Source organism: Gordionus sp. m RMFG-2023, chromosome 3, assembly GCF_954871325.1.
Source record: "Gordionus sp. m RMFG-2023 chromosome 3, tfGorSpeb1-WG-v2, whole genome shotgun sequence".
In the NCBI taxonomy this organism is placed as follows: Eukaryota; Metazoa; Nematomorpha; class Gordioida; order Chordodea; family Parachordodidae; genus Gordionus; species Gordionus sp. m RMFG-2023.
In genome coordinates, this window is record NC_088777.1 from 33,938,689 (window position 1) to 33,961,309 (window position 22,621).

Genomic DNA, 22,621 nt, shown 5'->3' on the forward strand with positions numbered 1-22,621 from the left:
CGATTGCTGAGAAAAGTTTTGGAAAGATAATTACTGGATTTGGCGATTTCAAAAAATTGCATAAGAAGGAAAATATTTTGTATTTTTAGGTCCTAAGCTGCAGCACCCTGATTTATATATTTTATCCAAAATCTTATTTACTGTTCCTGCAACCCAAGTTAATTTATCATATTTTCATATAAATATTTTTAATATAGATTAGCGTTGGAAGATGTTATTCACATTTGAAATCCATTCATTCACCGCAAGCGAGGATGAGTGAGCTAACACCTCTTGGAAGATATCAAGCGAACTAAACCCGGGTTAAAAATTATACCCCTGAACTGAACCCGAACCAAACCCACTTAGTTTTTTTTATCTTATACAGAGCCCGGTTACTTTTTATCGGGTTCAAACTCCTGTTATTATAAACTTCTCACGAGGACTCATTCTTTATAAAAAAAAATAACCCAGAACTTGGATTTTAATTAAATGTTTCTAATTGGTTAAAATATACATTATTCATCATTTGAGTAAGTTTTTAATTAATATATAATAAAATTAAAGAACAAAGAATAAAACATATAGACTCATGGCAAATCGCGAAGCCTGAACAACTCATTAACTAAATATTTCTGAATTTTATTCAAGATTATTATACCAATTTACAAGTAGATATGTTATAAAAGCAATATTCTGCTAAAAACACCTACCATTGTTTATAAATTTTTTTTAATATATAAATAATATGATTATTCAAGAAATTCCTAAAAATTGCTGAGATGAATAAAACTTTAGCTAGCGCAGAATATTAATCGAGGAAATTCTGAGGATAACCAGTCTTTTGGCCTACTTGTCGAAACTCTTGCCCGAAATATTTCGCTTTACAAATTATGTTTTAATAAACATGTTGATGGGTATAATTTTATTTTATAACGATATATTATGATAATCTTTACTAAGTATATTATATATATAGCATTTAGTATATAGATTACAGGAATATAAAAATTATGAGGCTAAAAATATAATATATTTGAAAAGGACCTTTAGAATTTTTTTCCATATAGACACTTTATGTAGGTAACTATTTACAAACCTCGCTCGATTCAGAAATTACATTTTTATTTAAAAATTGCTGATAAATAAAATTTTATAAATGCATATATCCCATAGCGGAGCGCCATATTATAAATATTTCTTATATTAGTCTCAGAAATAGCTTATATTTACAACTTTTAGGGTCTGTCCTGGTTCGACTCAGCCAGCTGTTTAGCCAGCTATATTGCGTCGATTAAATGATCTAAAAAGTGAGAGACGAAAAAACAAAAAAAAAATGAGGAAAAAAAAAGAAAAATAAAAATGCCATCAAATATTTAAAACAAACCAAAATAGGTGTCCTAGTTTAAAAGCTGTTTAGTCTAGGCTAAAAAGCTATGAAGTATCAAAATTAAATCGAACCTATTTTCTCGTTTTTTTGTTTTTCGGTTATGTTTTTTAGTTTGTTTTTTTTTTAAATTTTGTTTTAGATACTTTAAAGCAGGGACCCGAACTTTTATTTATAACGATTCAGTTTTGTTGCAGTTCAATATATAAAAATTTACATAGGTTACGGTTCTTAATAAAAATTCTTAAAGGTTCGGTTCAGCTAATTGTAAAGGTTTATAAAGGTGCTTTGGGGTAAAAAAAATTTAAAATTAATTTCATTAAAGCAACACCATCAAATATGATTTCAATTAATAATTATGAATATTTTTATTAAAATTTTTCCATCACTTAAGTTAATATATTGTTTATTTATAAAATAGATAAAATTCATTTTTTTATTTATAAGTATCTGTGAATGAATATATATAAATTATAAGCATAACTCTGTATAATAATATATTAATGTGTCTTTATCCATTTTAGTTATCATAGAATTTAATACTGCTCAATAGAAATGGCTATTTCTATATTGATGGCAAAATGGATTTGGAAAACTTTAATTTTTTATAGTTAGGGATTCATTCTAGAATGATGTCTTTGAATATGCTTTTCCAAATGAGCTCCATGATCACCTTTTAATATGATTTTGACTTATCTATATTGCAGGCTAATTCCTTTAAGAGAATATTATAAGTAAAAAAGGAACGGACTGGGTTAACTTAGGTGCGGACCATTTAAATTTTTTCTAGAAGAAAATAGGATAAATTTTTTATATTATCATTACTAATTAGAATTCACCATCAATTTGCAAAACCACATCATATGAATATTATATGTTTAAAGGTTTGCAATTCCTCACGTCTAGGAAATAATATAAAAAACAGATTTGAATAACTTTGCAAATACTTGTATTGGCAACACAAAATCTATTCTTCATAATAAAAGGTATAACAATACTAATACTTTAAAACAGGGTTGTGTATCGTCAGGTTAAATGTGGTCTAAAAAATTAAAACCTTATAAATTTGGTCAATTTGAAATTTATATGGGATTGAGAATAATGGCCTTTCTATCTAACTACTCATGGGTAGGTTTTTATACTTATGTTAATTTAATAAATACAATTAAATCAAAAATCTACAAATTGGTTATTTAGATATTTTATATACTAAAATAGTGAAATAGGAATATGACTCTAATATTAAGAAGAAGTTAAATAATACATACCTTTATGGATATAAAACAAAAATTTTGATAATTTAATAATTATAAAATAGATTGATACCTTAAAATGACGCGGATATAGTAAAATATGTAATACCACAAGGAAAAGAATGTGGACAAAAAAAATGTAAAATTATTTATTTTAATATGGTTGCTTTTTACTCCTTCAAAAAATAATTATATCGGTTCCAATATTTATAAAAGTTTAAAACGGTTTAGCGGTTTATTCCGGTTCATCACGGGTCCCTGCCTTTAAGGGTTGCTTAATAATAAATTGACATAGGACACAGCCTTAAAGTTTATTCTTATAAACAATATTATGTAACTTGAAATATCTTAATAGTTTTAAATTTGTAAAATAAATTTCATTTTTTAAAATCTTTTCCATTCAAAATATCTTATATAAGTATATAGCATAGAAGTATCCTGCAAAAATTTTAATAAAATAATTTTATTATACCACAATCAAATGGCCTTTAATATCACATGCTATTATGTAAGATTATTAACTGCAGTAGGTAGACGGTATTGAACTCTAGGATCTACAAATGTCATTGATATACATACATATTCTAACTTTTTTTAGTAAAAACCCTCCTGAAAGAAGACACAAGTTAATATAAAAATTAAAATTCTAATCAAAGAAAACTACAATTTGAAATAGGATAAGAGAGGGTGGTAAAAAGGAAGTGATATATTTATGATATGAAAGAGGACAAATAATATAAAACTTGTTTCTTTTAGTGAATTTCGTTTTTGATCCTCCATCAGCCATTTAGAGTTATCCATCAAATCCAGAGTGAAATTACGGCTGAACTTTGAATTTTTTTCTTTTTTTGTGTCCCTTTTCATTCTTGTCCTTATGTTAATTTTATTGTTAATATTTATCAAGCTGAAATTTTTTTGGTTAATCGCATTTCTTTGATCTTTTAATAAGATGGAGTCTAAATTCGATCTTTTATTCGAGTCCATTAAAGTGGTTAGCTTGCCCTTGGCTGCCAAACATCTATGGCTTAAACAGATCTAAGTTTTTAAACATTTTTTTCAATAAAAGAAAAATTTAAAAGAGTTACAAACATATTAGTCTAGTTATTTCGGTTTTTTTAAACAACAATTTAAAAAAGTTCAGCACGTTTTAGTCACTCCATTTTAGGAAATTCGGGTAACGTGCTATAACTTTATGATAAAGTTATATACCCAGCAGAGATCTGCATGGGCCTGGTACCTTGTGCAAAATTTTTTTACCTGTTGAGCCAACCTGGAATTTCACTTTAAAAAAAAATTAAATGGATTAATTTTTGATTATTTCTCTTGCAAAAAAAATATTACAGGCCAAGGGGCAACTTTTACAAAAAGATTTAACTGGCCGTATCAAGAATTCTGTGTAAATAATTTTAGTGTAAAGAATTTTACGTCCTTTTAATCTCTAATACCCATTTTTTTAAAAAAAGACTTATCTCAAAAAATTGCCCTCATATTAATGGTTCCAATATGAATTTTTTTTTTTTAATTTACGGTTGAAATTAACAATTAAAATGAGAAATAATGTAAACTAAGAAAATAGAATAACAAAGTAAATACAGTTTCGAAAAGCATTTGTGACTGATTTATAATTTCTGTAGTTAGCAACTAACAACAATTTTTGTCTTTATAATATAAGAATATATATATACAGGGTTCTAGATGAATCCCACCCTGAACCTCCATACCCAGATTAGAAATTTTTTTCCCAAACCCATATCAAACCAAACTTGAGTCCAAAAATATTTAGGTTTATGAATTTGGACCAAACCCCATTTTTTCCTGACAGGGTTCAGGACTAGTCATTTCATGCTTAATTACTAACATTAAAAATTATTTTAAGTCCAAACTTCATTTTTTGCTTTTACTTCTAACGCATTAGAATACATCTGCCCCCTATCTAAAAATATTTGAAGGGGGGGGGGGTTAACTATTTATTTGGGAGAGCTAATATTTTTTGAAATAAAACAAAATAGTTAGGCACTCATAAATTTTTTACTATTTTTATTGAAAATTTGTAAAAAATATTAATTTACAGAATAATACTATATAATAAGACGATTTTGGTTTTTAAATTTTAACAAATAAAAATTAATTTTGGGTTATTTTTTTTCATATATCATTAAAACTTAATTTTGTATTCTCTATCTTTCATTGACTCTCTAAACAATTGGAAGTACAACCTTTAAAATAAAGATATTGACTAACTTACGTTATACTAAAATATTATGGGTGGAAATAAGTAAATGTAAGGTATCTCCCAGAGTACCTTTTGGTACCTGAGAGTGGTTCAGCTATACTCCATTAAAAATTAAAAAAATGGGTATTTCAAAAAATTATTGCCCACTTTATAGTAAAATATTTGTCCTCTTTGTATCTTAATCCTCTATAAAAAAATTTATTTTAATATTTGATATGAATTGATCAATAATTAAAGTTTAAGGATGATCGCATGGTAGGCAGGAAGTAGCTTGCTATTTTTAATATCTTAAACTTTTGAAAAAATATTTTTCCTTTTTCAATTATTTTGAAATATTAAATTAACAAACCATCTTTTGGAATATATTCAATTATTACAAAATTCTGATTGTTACTGGTTATGAATGGTTGAAAACATTACCAAGTCGCAACCTAGGTAACCTCTTATCAGATGAAAGAGGTGCCACAGTCCATCGAATTGGATGTAATAGTTTAACCACATACATACAAAATTAAAACATCTGGGAGCCTGCCAATTTATCATTAGATGATGGCCTAAGGCCAGATAGTTTAACTTCTGTACCTTGGAGGGAAATCCTTAATTTGTAAAAATGTAAATTTTACCTAGCCAAAAAAAAACAATTAAATATTCGAAATTAACAAATTATAATTTTTTACCAATCGATATCTCTTCCCTAGAACACATGTCAATTGGAATTTTAAAATTTAAAAAAAATATAAATTGTAAAATAAGAGCCCTTGCATCAGAACCCAAAAAATATTATTTTTTAAAGCAAAATATACCATTTTAAAATATAATTATTCATGTTTTTGAGGAACTTGTCCCACCTCCGTTTTTATAGAATGAGTTTTTATAATATTGAGTTTCGCTTTATTTATTTTAATTTTATTGTGATTTATTTTTTCAAAGTTGTTTTTTTTGCCCTTTGGAAGTAGATATGTCTAATATAGGGTATCAATCGATAGCTAATCAAAAGATCTATTCAAATGGAGGTCAAACTCTCCCCCTTAATGGGCGAGCCTAGTAGGAATATTTTTATCAAAACAAAATATTGATATGGGTATAAAGTAATAGCTAATTTAAATATCTTTTGACTATTCAATCTTGATCTTGATGGGTAGGACTTTGCATGGGGGGGCGGGGGGGGGCTAGAGACAATCTTTATATGGGTATCAAGTAGAAGGTAATTAAAATATCTTTTGATTGTAAAAATAATTATCACTCTTGGTGGCGGGTCTAGGTCTTGGGGGGTCAAGAATATTTTTATCACACAATATTGATATGAGTATCAAATAAAAGCTAATTAAAATATTCTTTGACTGAAAGTATTCATTCTTTATCTTGATGGGTACTACGACTTGGTCTGGGAGGGGGGAGGGGTTAAATTTTTTTTATAGTATCAAATAAAAGATAATTAAAATATATTCTGAATAATAATTATTACTCTAAGTAGGCGGGTCTAGGTCTTAGGGGGTCAGGAATATTTTTATCAACTCAAAATATCGATATGGGCATCAAATAAAAACTAATTTAAATATCTGTTGAATGAAAGTATTCACTCTTGATTTATTGGTTGTATTTAATCTGGGAGCTTTGGGGGGGGGATGTAGATGAGGGGAGGATGTAGATGAGGGGGGGGATGTAGATGGTGGGATAAATTTTAAAATGGCATTATAAATTTCATTGTTGTTATAAGTGTTATTACACTTCTTTACAAGCAAACCATCCATATTTTATATTTTTCCTATTTGACTATATAATCGACACATATAAATTTTCTTTGATAATTGAAATTAAAAAAATATTTTTAAAAAATTATATATTTAAATTTTATAAAAAAAATTAATACCATTTTTGAAAGATTGTCATCGTTTATTATTCAACTTTTCAGCAATTGCAAATTGATTGACCATAAGAAGAAACACTTCTTGATATCGTTATTATAGAGATTTTTTTAATTAGAAACTAGTAATTATTAAATATTCTTGATTTGTCAACATTAATTCCATAGTTTCTCGCCCCTCTATATGGATAATTTTTGTTTCAATATTTATGGGGCATCGATTTAATAGGGGTGTATCGATACCATTTCTTGGAGGCCGATCCGAAACGATATTACCGACGTTTAACGATCCGATATCTAATCTGATTTTGCGATTTGGTAAAAAAAAATATCGGTACATCTCTAGATTTGATCTATCATTTTTATTTATTGGGAATAATAGGTGATCCTTACTGGATTTTTAATTTTTTTTATTTTATTGTAAACATTTTCATGCTTCCTATATCTATTGGATGAGCAATAAACGAAGGCAATTTAGCTATTGCCTATTACGATCGAATTTCATTTTCTCCAAAAATATATTTAATATTTTTAAATAATTCATAAAAATTCTGACTTTTATTTTGTGAGCAATCACTATTCCCTCGGGTTCATTAGTTTTATCTTCGTAGTCGGATAAGAAATTGTGGTGAAATCAGGTTTAATATAATAAATATATAAAAATGAAGAGTCAAATTAGTGGCTTATTTGTGAGTTGGGATTTAATTTTAAGTTATTGAGTGCTAAATAAAAAATATCATCTTTTATAAATATAATTAATTATTTGCATTTTCCAATTCTTTACTATTTTTATTTTATAAATAATTTTTTATCGATGTCACCTGATAATAAAATTATTAAGAAAATTTTTATAAATATTTTTTATATTAAAAACAACACACAAATAAATATTATAATTTTATAATTGGTGATAGTAGTAGAAATAAATCTTTTTTCTCTTTTATTTCTTAAAATTCTATCCAACCCGACATTTTATTATTATATTGAGGGCATAGCTGCTAAAGAAAATCTAAGTCTTTTTAACGAGGTCTCTATTGTGACAGAAAATTATGTAGCCTACCATTAATGCATTACGATCTATCTATTTACTTGAAAGCCTAATTGGTAAATAACGAACTTCCCAAGTATTGGATACCCATATTTAATTTATATATTATAAAATTCTTTAACAAATTTTGACCCCCTCACGCCTAGACGACCTTTTATTGATATTTAACATTATAGTCAAAAGAAATTTCAAATACCTTTTAATTTTATTTTATTTTTAACCCCCCCCCCCCCCCAACCTTTATTCAACCCATTAGGAGACCAAGGGTGAATGCTCTTATTTTAAACAAAAGAGATAATCATATCAATATTTTGTGTTGGAATAAAATTTCTTGAACCTATAAGACCTTAACCCCCACCCTCCTTTAGAATAATAATTAACATTACAATCAAAATATTTTTAAATTACCTTATATTTGTTATCCAAATAAAATTATTTTTATTTTTACCCTTCCCCCCTCTAGTCTAAATCCAACCCATTAAGACCAAGAGTGAATACTTTGAATCTAAAGATATTTAATTTAGTTTTTTTTTGATACCCATATCAATATTTTGTATTTATAAAGTATTCCTAACCCCCCCCCCTACCCCCTTCAGATAGACCCTGTCACTTAAAAGTGTTAATTATAGAATCAAAAAATATTGTAATTACCTTTTATTTGATACCCACTCCTCCAGATCTAAGCTCGACCATGAAGAAGAGGTTCTCGTTGATACCCTATATTAGACATGCCTAATTTCATAAGGCCAAAAAAAACAACTTTAAAAATTATTAAATAACAGTAAAATTAAAAATAAATAGAGAGAAACACGTATAAAACGCGTTTTAAAATAAGATTCCCCTATATCATGGTTAAAACATGATAATACCATATTATCATTCCTTAACTTAAAACCGTAATTTTTAGTTCCTTTAAAACCCGTAATGTCCCGGATAGTACTTGATCCCTTTAAAAATTGTAACTTAAAAAATTTATACATGTATTGTTACGTAAATATTGATAAATGATTTTAGAAGTATTCTAAGATATTTTAGTAATTTTTATTTATTTATGAATGGCCAAATATTTTTAGAGCGGGGTAATCAATTTTAACATTCCAATTTTAAATATCGAAGCACAACTTAGGTGAATCGAAAATATAAATTATTAATTAACTATAAATTTTATATAAAAAAATAGAAAATATATTATATTAGTGTCAATGTGTTTTTTAGACAATGTGTTATTTTTCAACTATAAATCATTTTTTGAGCTCGTTTTCTCGATGCATTCCATAATGTTTGCAATGATGCCTACCCTATGAATTTCAGACAATTTTGCGATGAACTTTTGAACATAATATAATTTATATTGTTTTTTCATAGAATTTATAAATGACTCAAAGGTTAACGGTAAAATTTTCTACAATTCATAAAATAGGTATACCAAACATGTTGAAAAACATTTTCGGTAAAATCAGGTTTTTAAATTTAAAAAGCTACATTTATATAGCCTATTCAATTCCTTATTTTTATTTCAATTATTTTACAAGTTACAATTTTAGATCTTTATATGACTTATACCGATAATTATATATATTATTTTCTAAGAAAATTAGCAAAATGCAACATCAGATCATAGTAAATTATAATTAATTAATGATATACTTTTCTGATACCGCATCTAGTCCCTTCTAATGCTGTGAAAGTTGTAGCGCCTAAAGGTGTATTAGTGCATTGCACCACTTGACAGACTCTCTTTTATTTTAATAAAAATCATGTATATACTTAAAATATATATAGTAGTTTTTTCTAAACAAAAAAGTTTGGTGATTGATTTAGAAAAAATGGCTTTAATTAATCTTATTAATTCATATTTAATTTATGAAGGACATAATGTAGATCAATAATGGAAATCGAGTACTTTTAAAAGCAGTCAATTTATTATATATTTTTGTCAAGGGTTATAATTTTCGGTCAAATTGCGAACCTTTCCTATATATATATCTCTCAGTTTAATAGTCAGAAATCGGGGAATAATAGCTTATAATATCTTTTACGGTAACAATGGTGACTCAGAATCTATATAAACTTGTAGGCTTTGAAAATTATACATATATTTTTTTATCTATAAAATTTTTTTGGTAAAATTTATTCGGAACTTGAAAATCAAATTTATAAATTAAATTGCTTGTCAGAGGAGTTTACTTTCTATATAATAATAAATATCAAGGAGAAAGAATATTTGTTAAAAAAGGATAGTTTTTCTTTAACTTCCAGTTTCTGCAATCTGTTCCATCTGCTTTGTTTGGAATAAGAATTTTGGCATTGTTCATCAAGAGAATACATAGAACCTGGAAAGTTTAGTCCGCCAAAGGACCTTTCTGTGGGTGTTAAGGGATACATTTCAAACAAGCAATTGTATTCTGGACCTCTATTTAAATCAAATATAATTGATACTTAAAAAGTGTTAATTTATTTCTCTAGGACTTCTTGTATTAATTATATAGATTAATATGCTATCCACTTTTGTAGAATTTTATTGGTCCTAACTTACAGATGGTGAATTCCTTTAAACTGAAAAGTTGTTATTTACATCATACTAAATTAGTTTATAACACATATTCAATTAGTTTTGTCTGATATATATTTTTCTACTTAAATTAATTTTAAAAGACGAGTAATAAAGCTAGGAGATTTAGTATTGCTCTTGCTTATTTTATAAAAATAGCACTTTAGTATTAGGTTTTAATTAGTAAATATCATTAAAATTTAAACAATCGAGGGTGCTATATTTCAAAGAACTCAAATTTGTCAAAATAATTTTATTATACAGCAACTAATATATATTTACTTAAAGAAATAGCAACTAATATATATTTACTTAAAGAAAGATAGCCAATCTCTCTTTGTGCAAGGTGACCAGTTCTTAACAGCATCCTGGGAGTAAGCCGACATTATAAAACTACTTGGGCAGTGTTTATTTTGGTCATGGTCAAAATTTAAGCTTTTATGGTGTATATTTTTTAAAGGGAGGGGAGGGCTCAAACTTCTATCTGACCTTCGCCAGATATTTATTAATTTTATAAAATAATAATTATGTTTCTATTTTTAACTATTATTTACTAATTCATGCTTATGGATATTACAAGCCTATTTTTTATTATTTTAAATTAGGTATATTATATTTTAATAAAGTTTTTTTTAATGTAAAGTTGAAATAAAGTTTAATGTCATTTTTTTTATAAAATTTGCTTTAAAAACTAGCCTCAGCTTAAATTCTCATATAATATAAGTAGAATATAATTTTTTTATTGAAAATACTAATAGTAGTGTGTATAAAATATTGACTAGAAAATAGTTAAAAAAACAAGTTTTTTTATCAAATTCTATATTATACAAAATATTTTATTAAATACTATAATTATAATGTGATTGCTAATTTTAGTCAGAATGTTGCCAATTCATCAAGAATTTTGTTTGTCGTTGGAATCAAATCTCTGTGGATATTTAACAGAGCTAACCCATTTAGCCGAGATTCGGAAGTAGTACTTCATAAATATGTTTTCAACCTTCTCAAGTTGGAAAAAGTCCTTTCATTCTTACAAATTGTAATAGGCAAACATGCAAGAATATAAAACATCTTCAAAATATTAGGAAATTGAGCTAAGGTTTCACATCGATTGAGTGCATCAATATCATGCTCAGGTAAAATAGCTAAACGTAGTTAATATTTATACCACAATTCGAATTCACTGATTAAATTTATTTCAGTATCAATATCATAGGAATAAAATTTTGCTAAATATTTAATTTTACCAATAGTGGCATTAGAAAACGAAGAAGGATCTTTGGTAATGAAGATTGCTAAAGACTTGTATTTTTTTATCTAAAACCCGTACTTTTATTTGCGATAAAAAAGTATCTAAGAATGTGATGAAAATCGATATTTTATAATATTCTTCAGTTGAGCCAATATTTATTTTACATCCCAATAATTGCCTAGGTGGTAGACGAGGTTAATTAGTGTTATATCATAAAATTTAGCCTTCGATTTAACGTCTAGATAAATATTATGAAAATATTCATCTACATCCATTCTTATTGTATCTACCTGTTCATATATATTTTCCGCCAAATCATTAACCTGAACAAAATCTAAATTTGGTTTTTGTTAATTTCTACAAAGTAGTTAGCTATAGGAAAATAATTTATTGATGCAACTAGCAGCAATGATAAACTCTGATTGATCAATTCAATTCAATATTGATATCGCTTCTGACCACACATTACTTTTTTTCATGCTCAGCCTTATTTAACTTTTGTATTTCTATTTCTTCTGTTCTACAAAATGGAAGTAAAAATGAGAAATATTTAAAAAATTATAGATATTTACTAATAATTAAAATATTATTAAAAATACTTATTAATTCTAACTCACTAAAATTTTGAATTTAATAAAATAATTATATATAATAATAAAATAAATTACCGTTTGATTTTCAATCTCTTTGACTAAAAAATTTTCCATTTTATTAATATTTTTGAATAATATGTTGGAAAATTGATATTCAAATATTTGTAAAATTTTGATTGGGGGGTGGGGGGGGGGAGTAAAATTTTTATTAGCTTAAAATGATATTTATGAAAACAGTCAAATTTGCGATGAGGGTGAAATTTCCCCCTTTCTCCACCATTGGTTACGAGCCTGATTGACAATATGACCATTTCTTTTTATAATTTTCTGGAAGCTGAACCAACTACTCTATGCCAGAAATCTGTTTAGTTCAAGTTCCAAACTTCAAAATGCATTAAATATATATGCTTAAATTTAATTTTCAGCGTCATGAAGTGAGATAAAAGGGATTTCAAAGAAAGAATATTGTTCGTAATGTTGTTAAATGACCCGATTTGAGTCGATTTTTAAAAACGACCCGATTATTATTTTAGCCAAAATAATAATATAATTTTGAAGTTGCTTATAAGTGGCTGAAAGGCTTGGACTTCTATTTGCCAAATCTCGATAGCTAAAATCTTACTCGGGGCGTTTAACAAAACTAGCTGTTAGGTATTATATGCAAATAACATGCATCTCTCTAAATTTTAAATACTTGTTGATTTCCTAATATTTGCAATTAATTTTTTTTAAAAATACAATTAGAGTGTTGAAATTACATTTTTTTCAAAGTTTCCTTCTTTAGATAATTGTTTAATAATGATATATATTTTTTTAGAGATATTTCTATTAGTTTGAGAGTTAAAAAAAAATATAAACTTCTTTTTTTAAATATATTATAAAATGTTTATTTTAGGACAACGAACTTGACTGTTGTCATATTCCCATCGGGTTTATTTAGCTAGAATTGGATATGATAAAAACACTGTTACTAGAAAGAAAGGCAATAAAGTGTGGGAGAAATGGAGGAGGAATGAAAGAGAAGGAAAAGGAAAACATTTTTAAAAACGAGAGAGAACATTGCATAATAACTACATAATATATACTTGTGTCCCAGTTCGTGAGCTATAAATGGAATAGCTGCAAAGCCGGAACTCATTTCCACTAAGCTAGCCGATAAATATTCATTGCAAATCGTCTTTCCAAAATAGGACAAGCCTTAAAAAATTAAATTTTGTTTATCAACCTTAGGCTGCATTAAAAGTGAAACGGATCCGTTTTTTTACATCCGTTCAGTCAAAATTCAATCTCATTAAAAATGATATATATATTGATTTTCATTTTTAAAAAATTATAAGTAACGTTATAACACTCTATAAAATTTGCCGGATCAAAAAGTCAAAATGTTTTTACTTCAAAATTTGCCGGATCCGTTTTTAAGACGGAAGGTATCGGAACGGACGCACTTTGAACATAATATAATTTTTAATGAGATTGATATTTGACGGAACGGATGTAAAAAACGGATCCATCTCCACTTTGAATGCAGCCTTAGTCTTTTCAAACTCTTATAACAAAAATATCAATTTGACTTGTAACACAAGGTAAGACAATTTCCTCATTTCTGGACAAATGGAAGACACGAATGTTATGCATTAGCACTAATCAGATACCTGCGAAATCGATTTTTTATTGTCTCAAGTCCTCCTTCCTAATAACAATTTTTTTAGATTTAGGCCCGGCCCAGACCAGTGGCCCAAATTTTTATCAATTAATAAATGGAAAAAATCTCAAATTGAATTAAATATTTTTATTCTCTATTTTTATGTTTTTTTTTATATTAATAATACAATTTACTATAGATATATTCACTTAATACTTCAATATATATATATATTCATAATTAATAATATTATAATTTCGTTATATCGACAATTTATATCAAGGTAAGTTATAATAATAGTAAAAAAAAAAAATATTAGTAAATCACAATTAAATAAAGTCATTAATTCTTGCTATTTTTTTATTGATTGAGATTCAAGTTCCCTTTTAGCGCTAACATTATAATAGGCAACAAAATGGCCAAAGTCTATACTATGCATAGGATGTTCAATTACGGGGTTTCGGATATTGAAAAAATAAAGCTGAGATAATTGTATTTCATTATATTTATGGCTAATCGTTGGCATAGGTAGAATCCCTCTTTGGGATCCTCGGTCCTAGCAGAGATCCGTTTTCCCAGCTCTTTAAAGAAGTCTAGGGCATGAGAGCCGAACGACGTTAGAGTAGTGGCGATTAATGGTAAGAATGTATAATTGGCGGGAAGAGATGGCAAATATTTAGCTAGTTTATTCGCCTCGGCATCTAGTATGGCATCTCCATTTATATTGGAAGGGGCAAGAGGATCGATGCGTGAGAAATCCCAAGTTAGGAATTCCCCCCTCTTCCAAGGGATCATAGTGGAACCATCGGGCCGCTTACCATCGGAATTGTAAAGGCCAGTAGGTTCGAGGGTTGATGGGATGCCGGCGGATTTTAAGGCTCTGGCAATGGTACCATTGCATTTTAAATGCCTAATGAATCTGCCTCTACAGCGCTTGCAGTGTAGAGAGTGACGGCCTTTGGATTTGACCGACGTTTGACAGACAATGATAAGGTATCACCATATCGCAATTCAGTCTAAGACCGATGGCGTGACGTAGCTCATCATTGCTTAGGAACTGGTCAAGGTTTCGGGATGGGAAAGCCTCAAGAAATTTGTATCCACTACCTTCAGAAATGGAGAAGAGTAGAGAATGGTCCTCTGGTTGGCTCCTCGATTTAAGGATTGCAACGGAGTTGCCAACTAGAGGTTTATCCCAATCCTTCTGTAATGCCGACGATGGAGGATCGATTAATGAGAGGGATTTTATAGATCAATCGCCTGTAGGAGTAAGGGGCCTCGCAGGACAGGCGAGAGGATATGAACGCACTAACAGAAAGTAGGGAAGGTGACCTTATACCAATGCCGCCTAATTTGGTTGGTAAGGTAGTGTAACCATGATAATTCCCCAAATTTAAGATTGGATATATCTTCTGTTAGGCGTTTAATCTCCAGTTCGTGTGAAGAGAGGTTGACGTCATATTGATAGATCCGTGACGCTCGGAGTGTATATAAAATTCTTGGAATTAAAAGGTAGTTCTTTAATAAGAAGAAAGCTTAGTGAGCTGGGAGGCGAGATAGTGTATTGTGCATAAGGGATATCTCTCGTAGAATATCGGCAAAGAACTTGATAAAGGACTCGTTTTTACCTACTGGAGATCCGAGATGTGTTAAAGCGTTCAATGGTGTATAATTGAACATAGTATCGTGATTAAGGTCAATGATCCCAAGAGGACAATATTCGCTTTTATCTTGATTAACTCGAAGTCCCAAACTTTTCTCGCTGGATTTTATTATTTGGATTGCCTTCATAACTTCAGTCGGTGGGCCGCCTAGTATAACATCGTCGATATACCAGTTATGAAGATTTAGCTTGCTTTGGTCATTAATGTCTCGTATATTTTAATATTTAACCATAACTTTGATAATTTAATGATTATTATCTATTTTACAAAATATGATTTGAAAAAGTATAATATTTACCACCTCCTAATTTTTTTTACAAATTTTTTTTTTTAAATAAATTTTTTAATTGTGACATTTAATCAGGCAAAAAAAGAAATATAACAATTAATATTTTCTCGGGCTACAGGTCGGTCCTATACATTATATGTGAAATTAGCTGGCTTTGCAAGACTCTTAAGAAAATATCATTCCATATTGCTGTGCAACTAAAACACTTTTTATTGCCAACTAGCAGACAATCTGTCACTAAAGTTTTGTATTATTCCTGGCCCATGGCCATAACTTTTCACTCAAGGGACCAAAAAGGCCAATATTTTTTCTAAAAATGGGGATTTTATGAATATATTGGGCCAAATTTACATATACACTTAATATTATTAGTAATTAATTTATTATTAATTTTAAATATTTTTATTGAAACATATGTTAACATCAATATGTTTTTTCGGATGTTGTTTATAAATTATTTATTAAGAACATTTTTTATTTTAATATTGCAGCAAGTGTAGAATCCCTAATATTTAATTTTTAGAAAATTATGCTATAACTTTGGAACATTAGTGTCTGAAATTCAGAGGGTAGGTATTTTACAAATTCTGGAATACATTTACGGTAAAATTAAATTGTTTAACTTTAAGAAATGTGCTCAAAAATAATTTAAAGTTTGATAAAATAAATGAAGGGGAAAAAAATTTGCCACTAACATCATATATAAATATTTTCAATTAATTGTCCACGTTTGGGGACCAAAATTGTATTTGGGTGTAAAGCATTAGCCCCTCCGTAGCTAAGGCTTTCTAATACATATCATTTTAATCTATTAATATTCATTAACCTAATTATCACAGGTTTCTTAATTAATGACAATTTGTTACTATTTAATTCATGCATCGCTAGATCTTGTCATTTAACTTTAAACGTAAAAAAAAATTAAAAGTTCTCAATAAACGCTTTACACAAATGGAAAAATATTTAAGTGATCAAATAAAATAATGGCATACTAAGTACACTTTATTTATAAGTGTCTCTTAGAGTAGTTATTAATTTAAAAAGGATAAAAAAGAAACAACGTAAGTTGAAAACGATATGAAATTAAAAATGAACTCACCAAACTTAAAGTCTATAAAATATTTTCGTCATAAAAATCATTAAAGTTATATACTTTTTTAAAATAAACGCTTAAATTAATATAAAATATGATGTCCTATAAAATTTCAGCAGATTATTTATATTCCCATAAACTTGTAAAGTTTTGATCATTTTTAAAAATTTTATACAAAAATATTTGCAGCTACCTTAATTAAGACCAAATTAATTTGTTCTAATCATAATGAAAAAATGTTACTTAACTTAGTAAAGCTCTCTTCTCAAACCTTTTTATATATAAAATTGAAAATGCATATTTTTGAAACAAAAAATTTATAAAAATGAGCATGAATAATCTTAAAATATATATAAATTATAGACCTTCAGTTGAATCATCCACTTGTCCGCCAACCAGACTATACAGATTTAATCTTTTGTGTGAAAATAATAAAAAATTAATTTATTTATAATCTCTTTAGTATTTTTCAAACAATATTCTCATACTTCATAGCAATCTTAACTTAATTCATTCAATAAGATCTAGTTAAGTGTATAATATGAAAAGGTTAACAGCTATCATTTCTTTTTCTAAGCAGAAATGGGTTCATGATAGCAAACATGTTGCGAGAAATCAGGTAAATAGGTCAATAGCATTTTTTTTATGTATAACGTTAATTTGAGCTCCTTATAATGGAGACCGGGGTCAGATAATTTTGCAATATTGCTATAAATAAAATGTTCACATATACGGCGGGTTTATTAATCTGCACCAGTGTTATTACAATTATTACGAATTACGATTATGAAAGTTTTTTCGTTCAACCTAATATAATAATTGTATCATATGTATATAGTTTATACATTAGGCTTCAATAAAATAGAGAACTTCTTACCTCATAAGATGTGGGCGCTTGAGAATTAGTTGATGTCATTATTTTGCCATCATGCCCATGCCCGGATTAGATGGTAAACCATATTGTGAAAAATGGCGAACATATATTAAAACCATGAAAAACATCACAAAAAAACCATCTTAACATGATGGGTAGATAAAATAGCGATATTATAGGCATAATTCGCGTATAACCACCCCTATTTTTAACACCTTGTAAATTGAATCTTATTCTTTCTTGCTCTTTTTGAAACTTTGGTTATAGATTACACGGAGACTTCTTCTTTATTTTCCTTAGCCTTTCCTATTTTATTTTATTATGATTGATTTGTTTGTAAGGAGACGGGATCATTAATCTGTGAGTGTGGACAGCGACTTTTCTATGCAAGCTAAAAAAAATATAGGATCAAATTTAATCGGTGGTTATATTATAACTTTAAATATTTATTTTTAGTCCAAAGTAAAAAATAATTTTTAGGAATGAGCTAAAATATCGTTTTTCCACAAGATCTGCTAAAAAAATGCTCCTCCACTTTTAAGACCTTAGATAAAAGGTGTAAAAAGCATATTTTGACAAATTTAGATGTCTAGCTCATTATGAGGCCACCAGGACCTAGAAAGTGTAAAAAAGATGAAAATCACCTCGAAATTTTTACAGTCAAAATACTGTTCTAATACGTTATTTATCACACCATAATTCAATAGATAATATTATATATTTACTTTAATATTTAAAAAATCTAATATTACCCAGTAACCCAAGAGAGTGTATCCCATTGTAAACCCATTCTTTTTCTTTTGACTTTGATAAAGAATATGTTCCCAGCGTCCAACAATCTTTCGGCGTCTCTTAACGTAATAGGTATGCTAGACTAATCAGATTATTTAATAAAGTTATACCAAAAAGGGAATTATTTTAACAGAAATCGATCTATAAATATTGTTCCAATATGATCAATTTTTTGCTTTGATTGTAAAGATATCAAATAATAATAAGGTTGTTTTTGTTAAAACTATATATTCTAGTTTTTAGATTTGCAAATTAAGAACAAACCTTAATTCTTGATAGTCTTAAAAATAAGATATTATTTTAAAAAATTTCTGAATTAAGTTTATACCAGTAAAGACATCATTCAAAAATATGCCCATTTTTTATCTAAAATCTAAATTTAATAATTATTGATCACAATATTTATTATAGAAGAATTATGCGTATTATGCCAATGAGGTCTTTCTTTAACAAACATATAACAGTTTTAGAGGGTTACATTGTGAATTAAGACAAATTATGCCATCTATGATGCTTTGTATTATACCAACAAACCCCGTTACTTATAAAGATATTTTTTTAATTTAGATATATACCTTAATTAATTTACGAACTAGTATTTTTAAAGACTTCCTTGCTTTTTTTCTACCTACCTTTCTTCCTTCCTTCAAATAAAATACCTTAATTAATTTATGAACTAGTATTTTTAAACGGATAAAAACTTCCTTCCTTTTTTTCTACCAACCTTTCTTCCTTCCTTCAAATAAATTCAATAGTTTGAGACCATAACCTGGAACCCTCAGACACGGGACAATTTTAAGAATTGATACCAGAACCTAGAACCCTCTTTTAAATTTAAAAAACCAGAACTGGAGCTCATTTTAAAATTTACAGGAACCGGTTTCAGAATAAAGGTGCAAGTAATTTATATATTGTGTGCTTCATTTTAGAGAATTTATACTGTTTAAAGATTTTCGATTGCCATAACAAGTGTTTAAAACTGGAACCAGAAGCTAGAACCCTTCGAACCATATCAAATCCAAAATAGAACCAGAGCCAAGAACGTTTTATAATGTTAGGAACTAGAAACACATTAATAATATTCAGAACATTGAACCATAGCCATTTTTAGTTCAGGTTCTGACCTCTGGTCAATTTATCCCATCAAATGCATTTAGTGCTATTTTTTTTATTTAATCAATCATAAATCCCTTTTAACTGATTTTTACCAAAAAATAATATATAAATTAGAAAACAATTTTTTAAAACAAATTTCCAAAATCTTGTTTAGAATGAGAAATGGAAGTATTTATTTAAAGTTAAAGATGTTATAATCCTTATATAAATTCCCTTTTTCCCAAATATAATAGATTTTCTCTATAAATAATTTTAAAAGGAGTAGCTACATACCACCATTCTCCTCCCCATGCAGAATCTAATAAAATATTAAAATACTTTATTCTATTAAAGCACCATTTTATCCCATTAATTGGTCACTTTTGATAATTTTGGAGAAACGTTCCTAAAATTTTAAAAATAAAAATCGGTAGGAAAATTTCCAACAACACTGGGATATATGTGGAAAGCTTATATATTTAAATAAAAATCCTGGCGAAATTTTGTTCCATATATCAGAACGTACTGGAGTGCATTCCTGAAAATTATCTAATTTTATTTCTACTTATTATATATTATGCCAATTTTTACACTATTTAGTTATTTAAGCCATTAATTATAAAAATCACATTATAATTCTAAATAATGGGCAGCAATATTGTTATGTGAAGCAAACTGGAATTAAGAAAATAGAGAAAGAATATTTATTGATGAGTCATTAGATATAACTATGTAAAAATTGAAAATTTTAATATTATTCAGAACTATCCAGATGTTCCAGAACTTCATGGGATCATCGTTCCCGTTCTTTTCACCTTTCACAATATTCCCAAAGTTTCCTTTCAGGAACGTTTCCAAAACTTTCCCATGTTACTGAATAATAATGGTGTGTAAGGTAATTTAGCATGAGGAGGGGGCGGGTTAAATAATTTAAAAAAATTAATTAATTTGAATTTTTATATTTGAGCCAGAAACCCGAACTGTAAATGAATATCAGTTCTGTTGAGGTTTAAATTCAGGTAAAAATAACGGTTCATGGCTCAGGTTTAGTTCGTAAAAAATAATATCGGTTAGTTTGAACCTTTAATCCGGTTTAAATTTTTGAATACAGACTTATCGAAATTATATAAAGAGAAACTCTAAAAAAAATTTTTATTATTTCTTATAAAGTATTATTAAGCTATATAAAATTAATTATCAAATCTTCTTCTGTCAAATTATATCTATAGGGAAACAAAAAATTTCATGATTGGGAACTCTACACGCAAACTTGGATAATTGTCACCGTTAAATAGCAATAAATATCTATAAATGGACCGATACTTATTATTCAAAATTGATTGCTAATAATCTTTAAAAGAGTTAGGACACCAAAAAGTTCAAATCAGTTCAAATACCTTTTTATAGGTTCGGTTCAAGTTCCGGTGACATAAATTCTAGCAGTTCAGGTTCGTTTAGGTTCTATAAATAATAAAAGTTAATACCGGTTTAACGGCTTGATTCAGGTTCGGTTGAATCCTTAATTGTAAATAATAAGGGTTAATACCGGTTTAACGGCTTGATTCAGGTTGGGTTTGAATCCTAAACTTGAAAAGCTTACTTTATTCTAGTAAAATAAAATTTATCCGTAATTAACTTATTAAATATTTTCTAAGAATGAAGACTAATATTTTCGGGTAATGTGGGATATCATTTATATATAATATTATATAAATATCAGAGACCTGCAGAGGTACCGTTTGTATGGCCCGGTCAGGATTTTTACATATATATTACATTTATTTTTAATTTTTATAGCTAATAAGGGCAATTTAAAATATTCGGTTTTAAAATATACGGCGAATGGGATATTTTTTTTAAAAAAAAATTTAGGCCCGGATATTCAAAAAAAAAATTCTTAGGCCCGACCCAGGTATATTTAAAAAAACTAGGGGCAGGCCTGGCAAGTTAATATTATATAAAAATTAATTATTGATACCGGATTTTTTTGAAACAAGAAAACGTGGGTAACGATTATATTTATAGGAACGCCAAGAGATTGGTCTTGAAATAGATAGTTAACCTGAATTCGAATTTTTGAAATTTATTATAAAGCTAATATACATTTTTGTTTTTTTTTGATAAGTAGACCTAGCAAAATAAGGAAGACATTTAATAATTCATTTTTTTTAATTAATAAACTAAATCTTTTCGAAATGACAATATTAAAAAATCTAATGTTGTTAAACACGTTAAACACTAATTCCAAAAGAAATGAGCTATCGCTACCGCTATTTTACAAAAAGAGGTAACGCGTCGCTACTGCTATTTTTTCAAAAAAGTAGTGCGCTATTAGCTACTATTTTAACGCTACTTTAGAATTTTTTTTCAAATATATTTTACGTATCTCTATTTCCACAAATAAAATATATTGGTATAAAAATATGACTAAAATTTTTAATATACATAATTTATTTGCTTTTTATTGCATTTCAATAATAATAACATGTCCATACACTCATCTCCAAGTCTTAGAGTGAGATCAGACATTATAGGCTTGGACTAAATCGTCGTTCAACACTAGCACTTTAGGTCAATGCAATATTAAATTTAACATATTTTTATATAAGAAAAATCCTCAAAAATATTTATTTGAGTATTTTTAGATTTAGAAATTTGTGTCTTCAATAGTATTTATTAATTTCATAAAAAAGTCATCTATAGCAGGTGTTTTGATCTGGCTAGGGTCAGTTCAAAATTATAACAGTAATAGTTGGAATAAAAATTATGTAAGGGATAAGTGATATAAATGGTCATGTTTACTGACTGGCCAGGCCACCACCCTTTAACTTTTCATCTTGTGAACCAATTTCTCTCAAAATTGGTCAAATATGAAAGTGATAAAAGTTATAAATATATTAATAGATGAGTCATGGTTAATTTTAAGCAGAGATAATAAAAATAATTTATAAATATTGTCAATAAATAGATGTCTGATGATAAAACGAGATGTTAATAAAAATTATTTATTGA

At 27.7% G+C, this 22,621-nt stretch overlaps 1 protein-coding gene across 1 annotated transcript; it reads right to left on the minus strand.

Moving 5' to 3' along the window:
- Nucleotides 1–772: 772 nt before the first annotated feature.
- Nucleotides 773–22,138, minus strand: LOC135926913 (A disintegrin and metalloproteinase with thrombospondin motifs 7-like). Its single transcript, XM_065462845.1, has 10 exons — nt 22,055–22,138; nt 21,588–21,671; nt 18,475–18,596; nt 17,214–17,263; nt 13,246–13,357; nt 10,628–10,750; nt 10,018–10,177; nt 9,412–9,501; nt 3,363–3,654; nt 773–861 (listed from the first exon to the last, which is right to left on the minus strand). The coding sequence occupies exons 1-10, from the start codon at nt 22,136–22,138 to the stop codon at nt 791–793; spliced, it is 1,188 nt and encodes a 395-aa protein (XP_065318917.1). The 3' UTR covers nt 773–790.
- Between the last annotated feature and the right edge of the window lie 483 nt (nt 22,139–22,621).

Excerpts from the sequence above, each read along its gene's own strand:
- LOC135926913 (XM_065462845.1), bottom strand. The coding sequence starts at position 22,138 with ATGTCTGATCTCACTCTAAGACTTGGAGATGAGTGTATGGACATGTTA. Across the intron at positions 21,672-22,054 it reads ATAAAAAGCAAATAAATTAT|GTTAACTATCTATTTCAAGA; the intron begins GTATATTAAAAA and ends ATTCGAATTCAG. Across the intron at positions 17,264-18,474 it reads ACACTCTCTTGGGTTACTGG|ATTAAATCTGTATAGTCTGG; the intron begins GTAATATTAGAT and ends TTCACACAAAAG.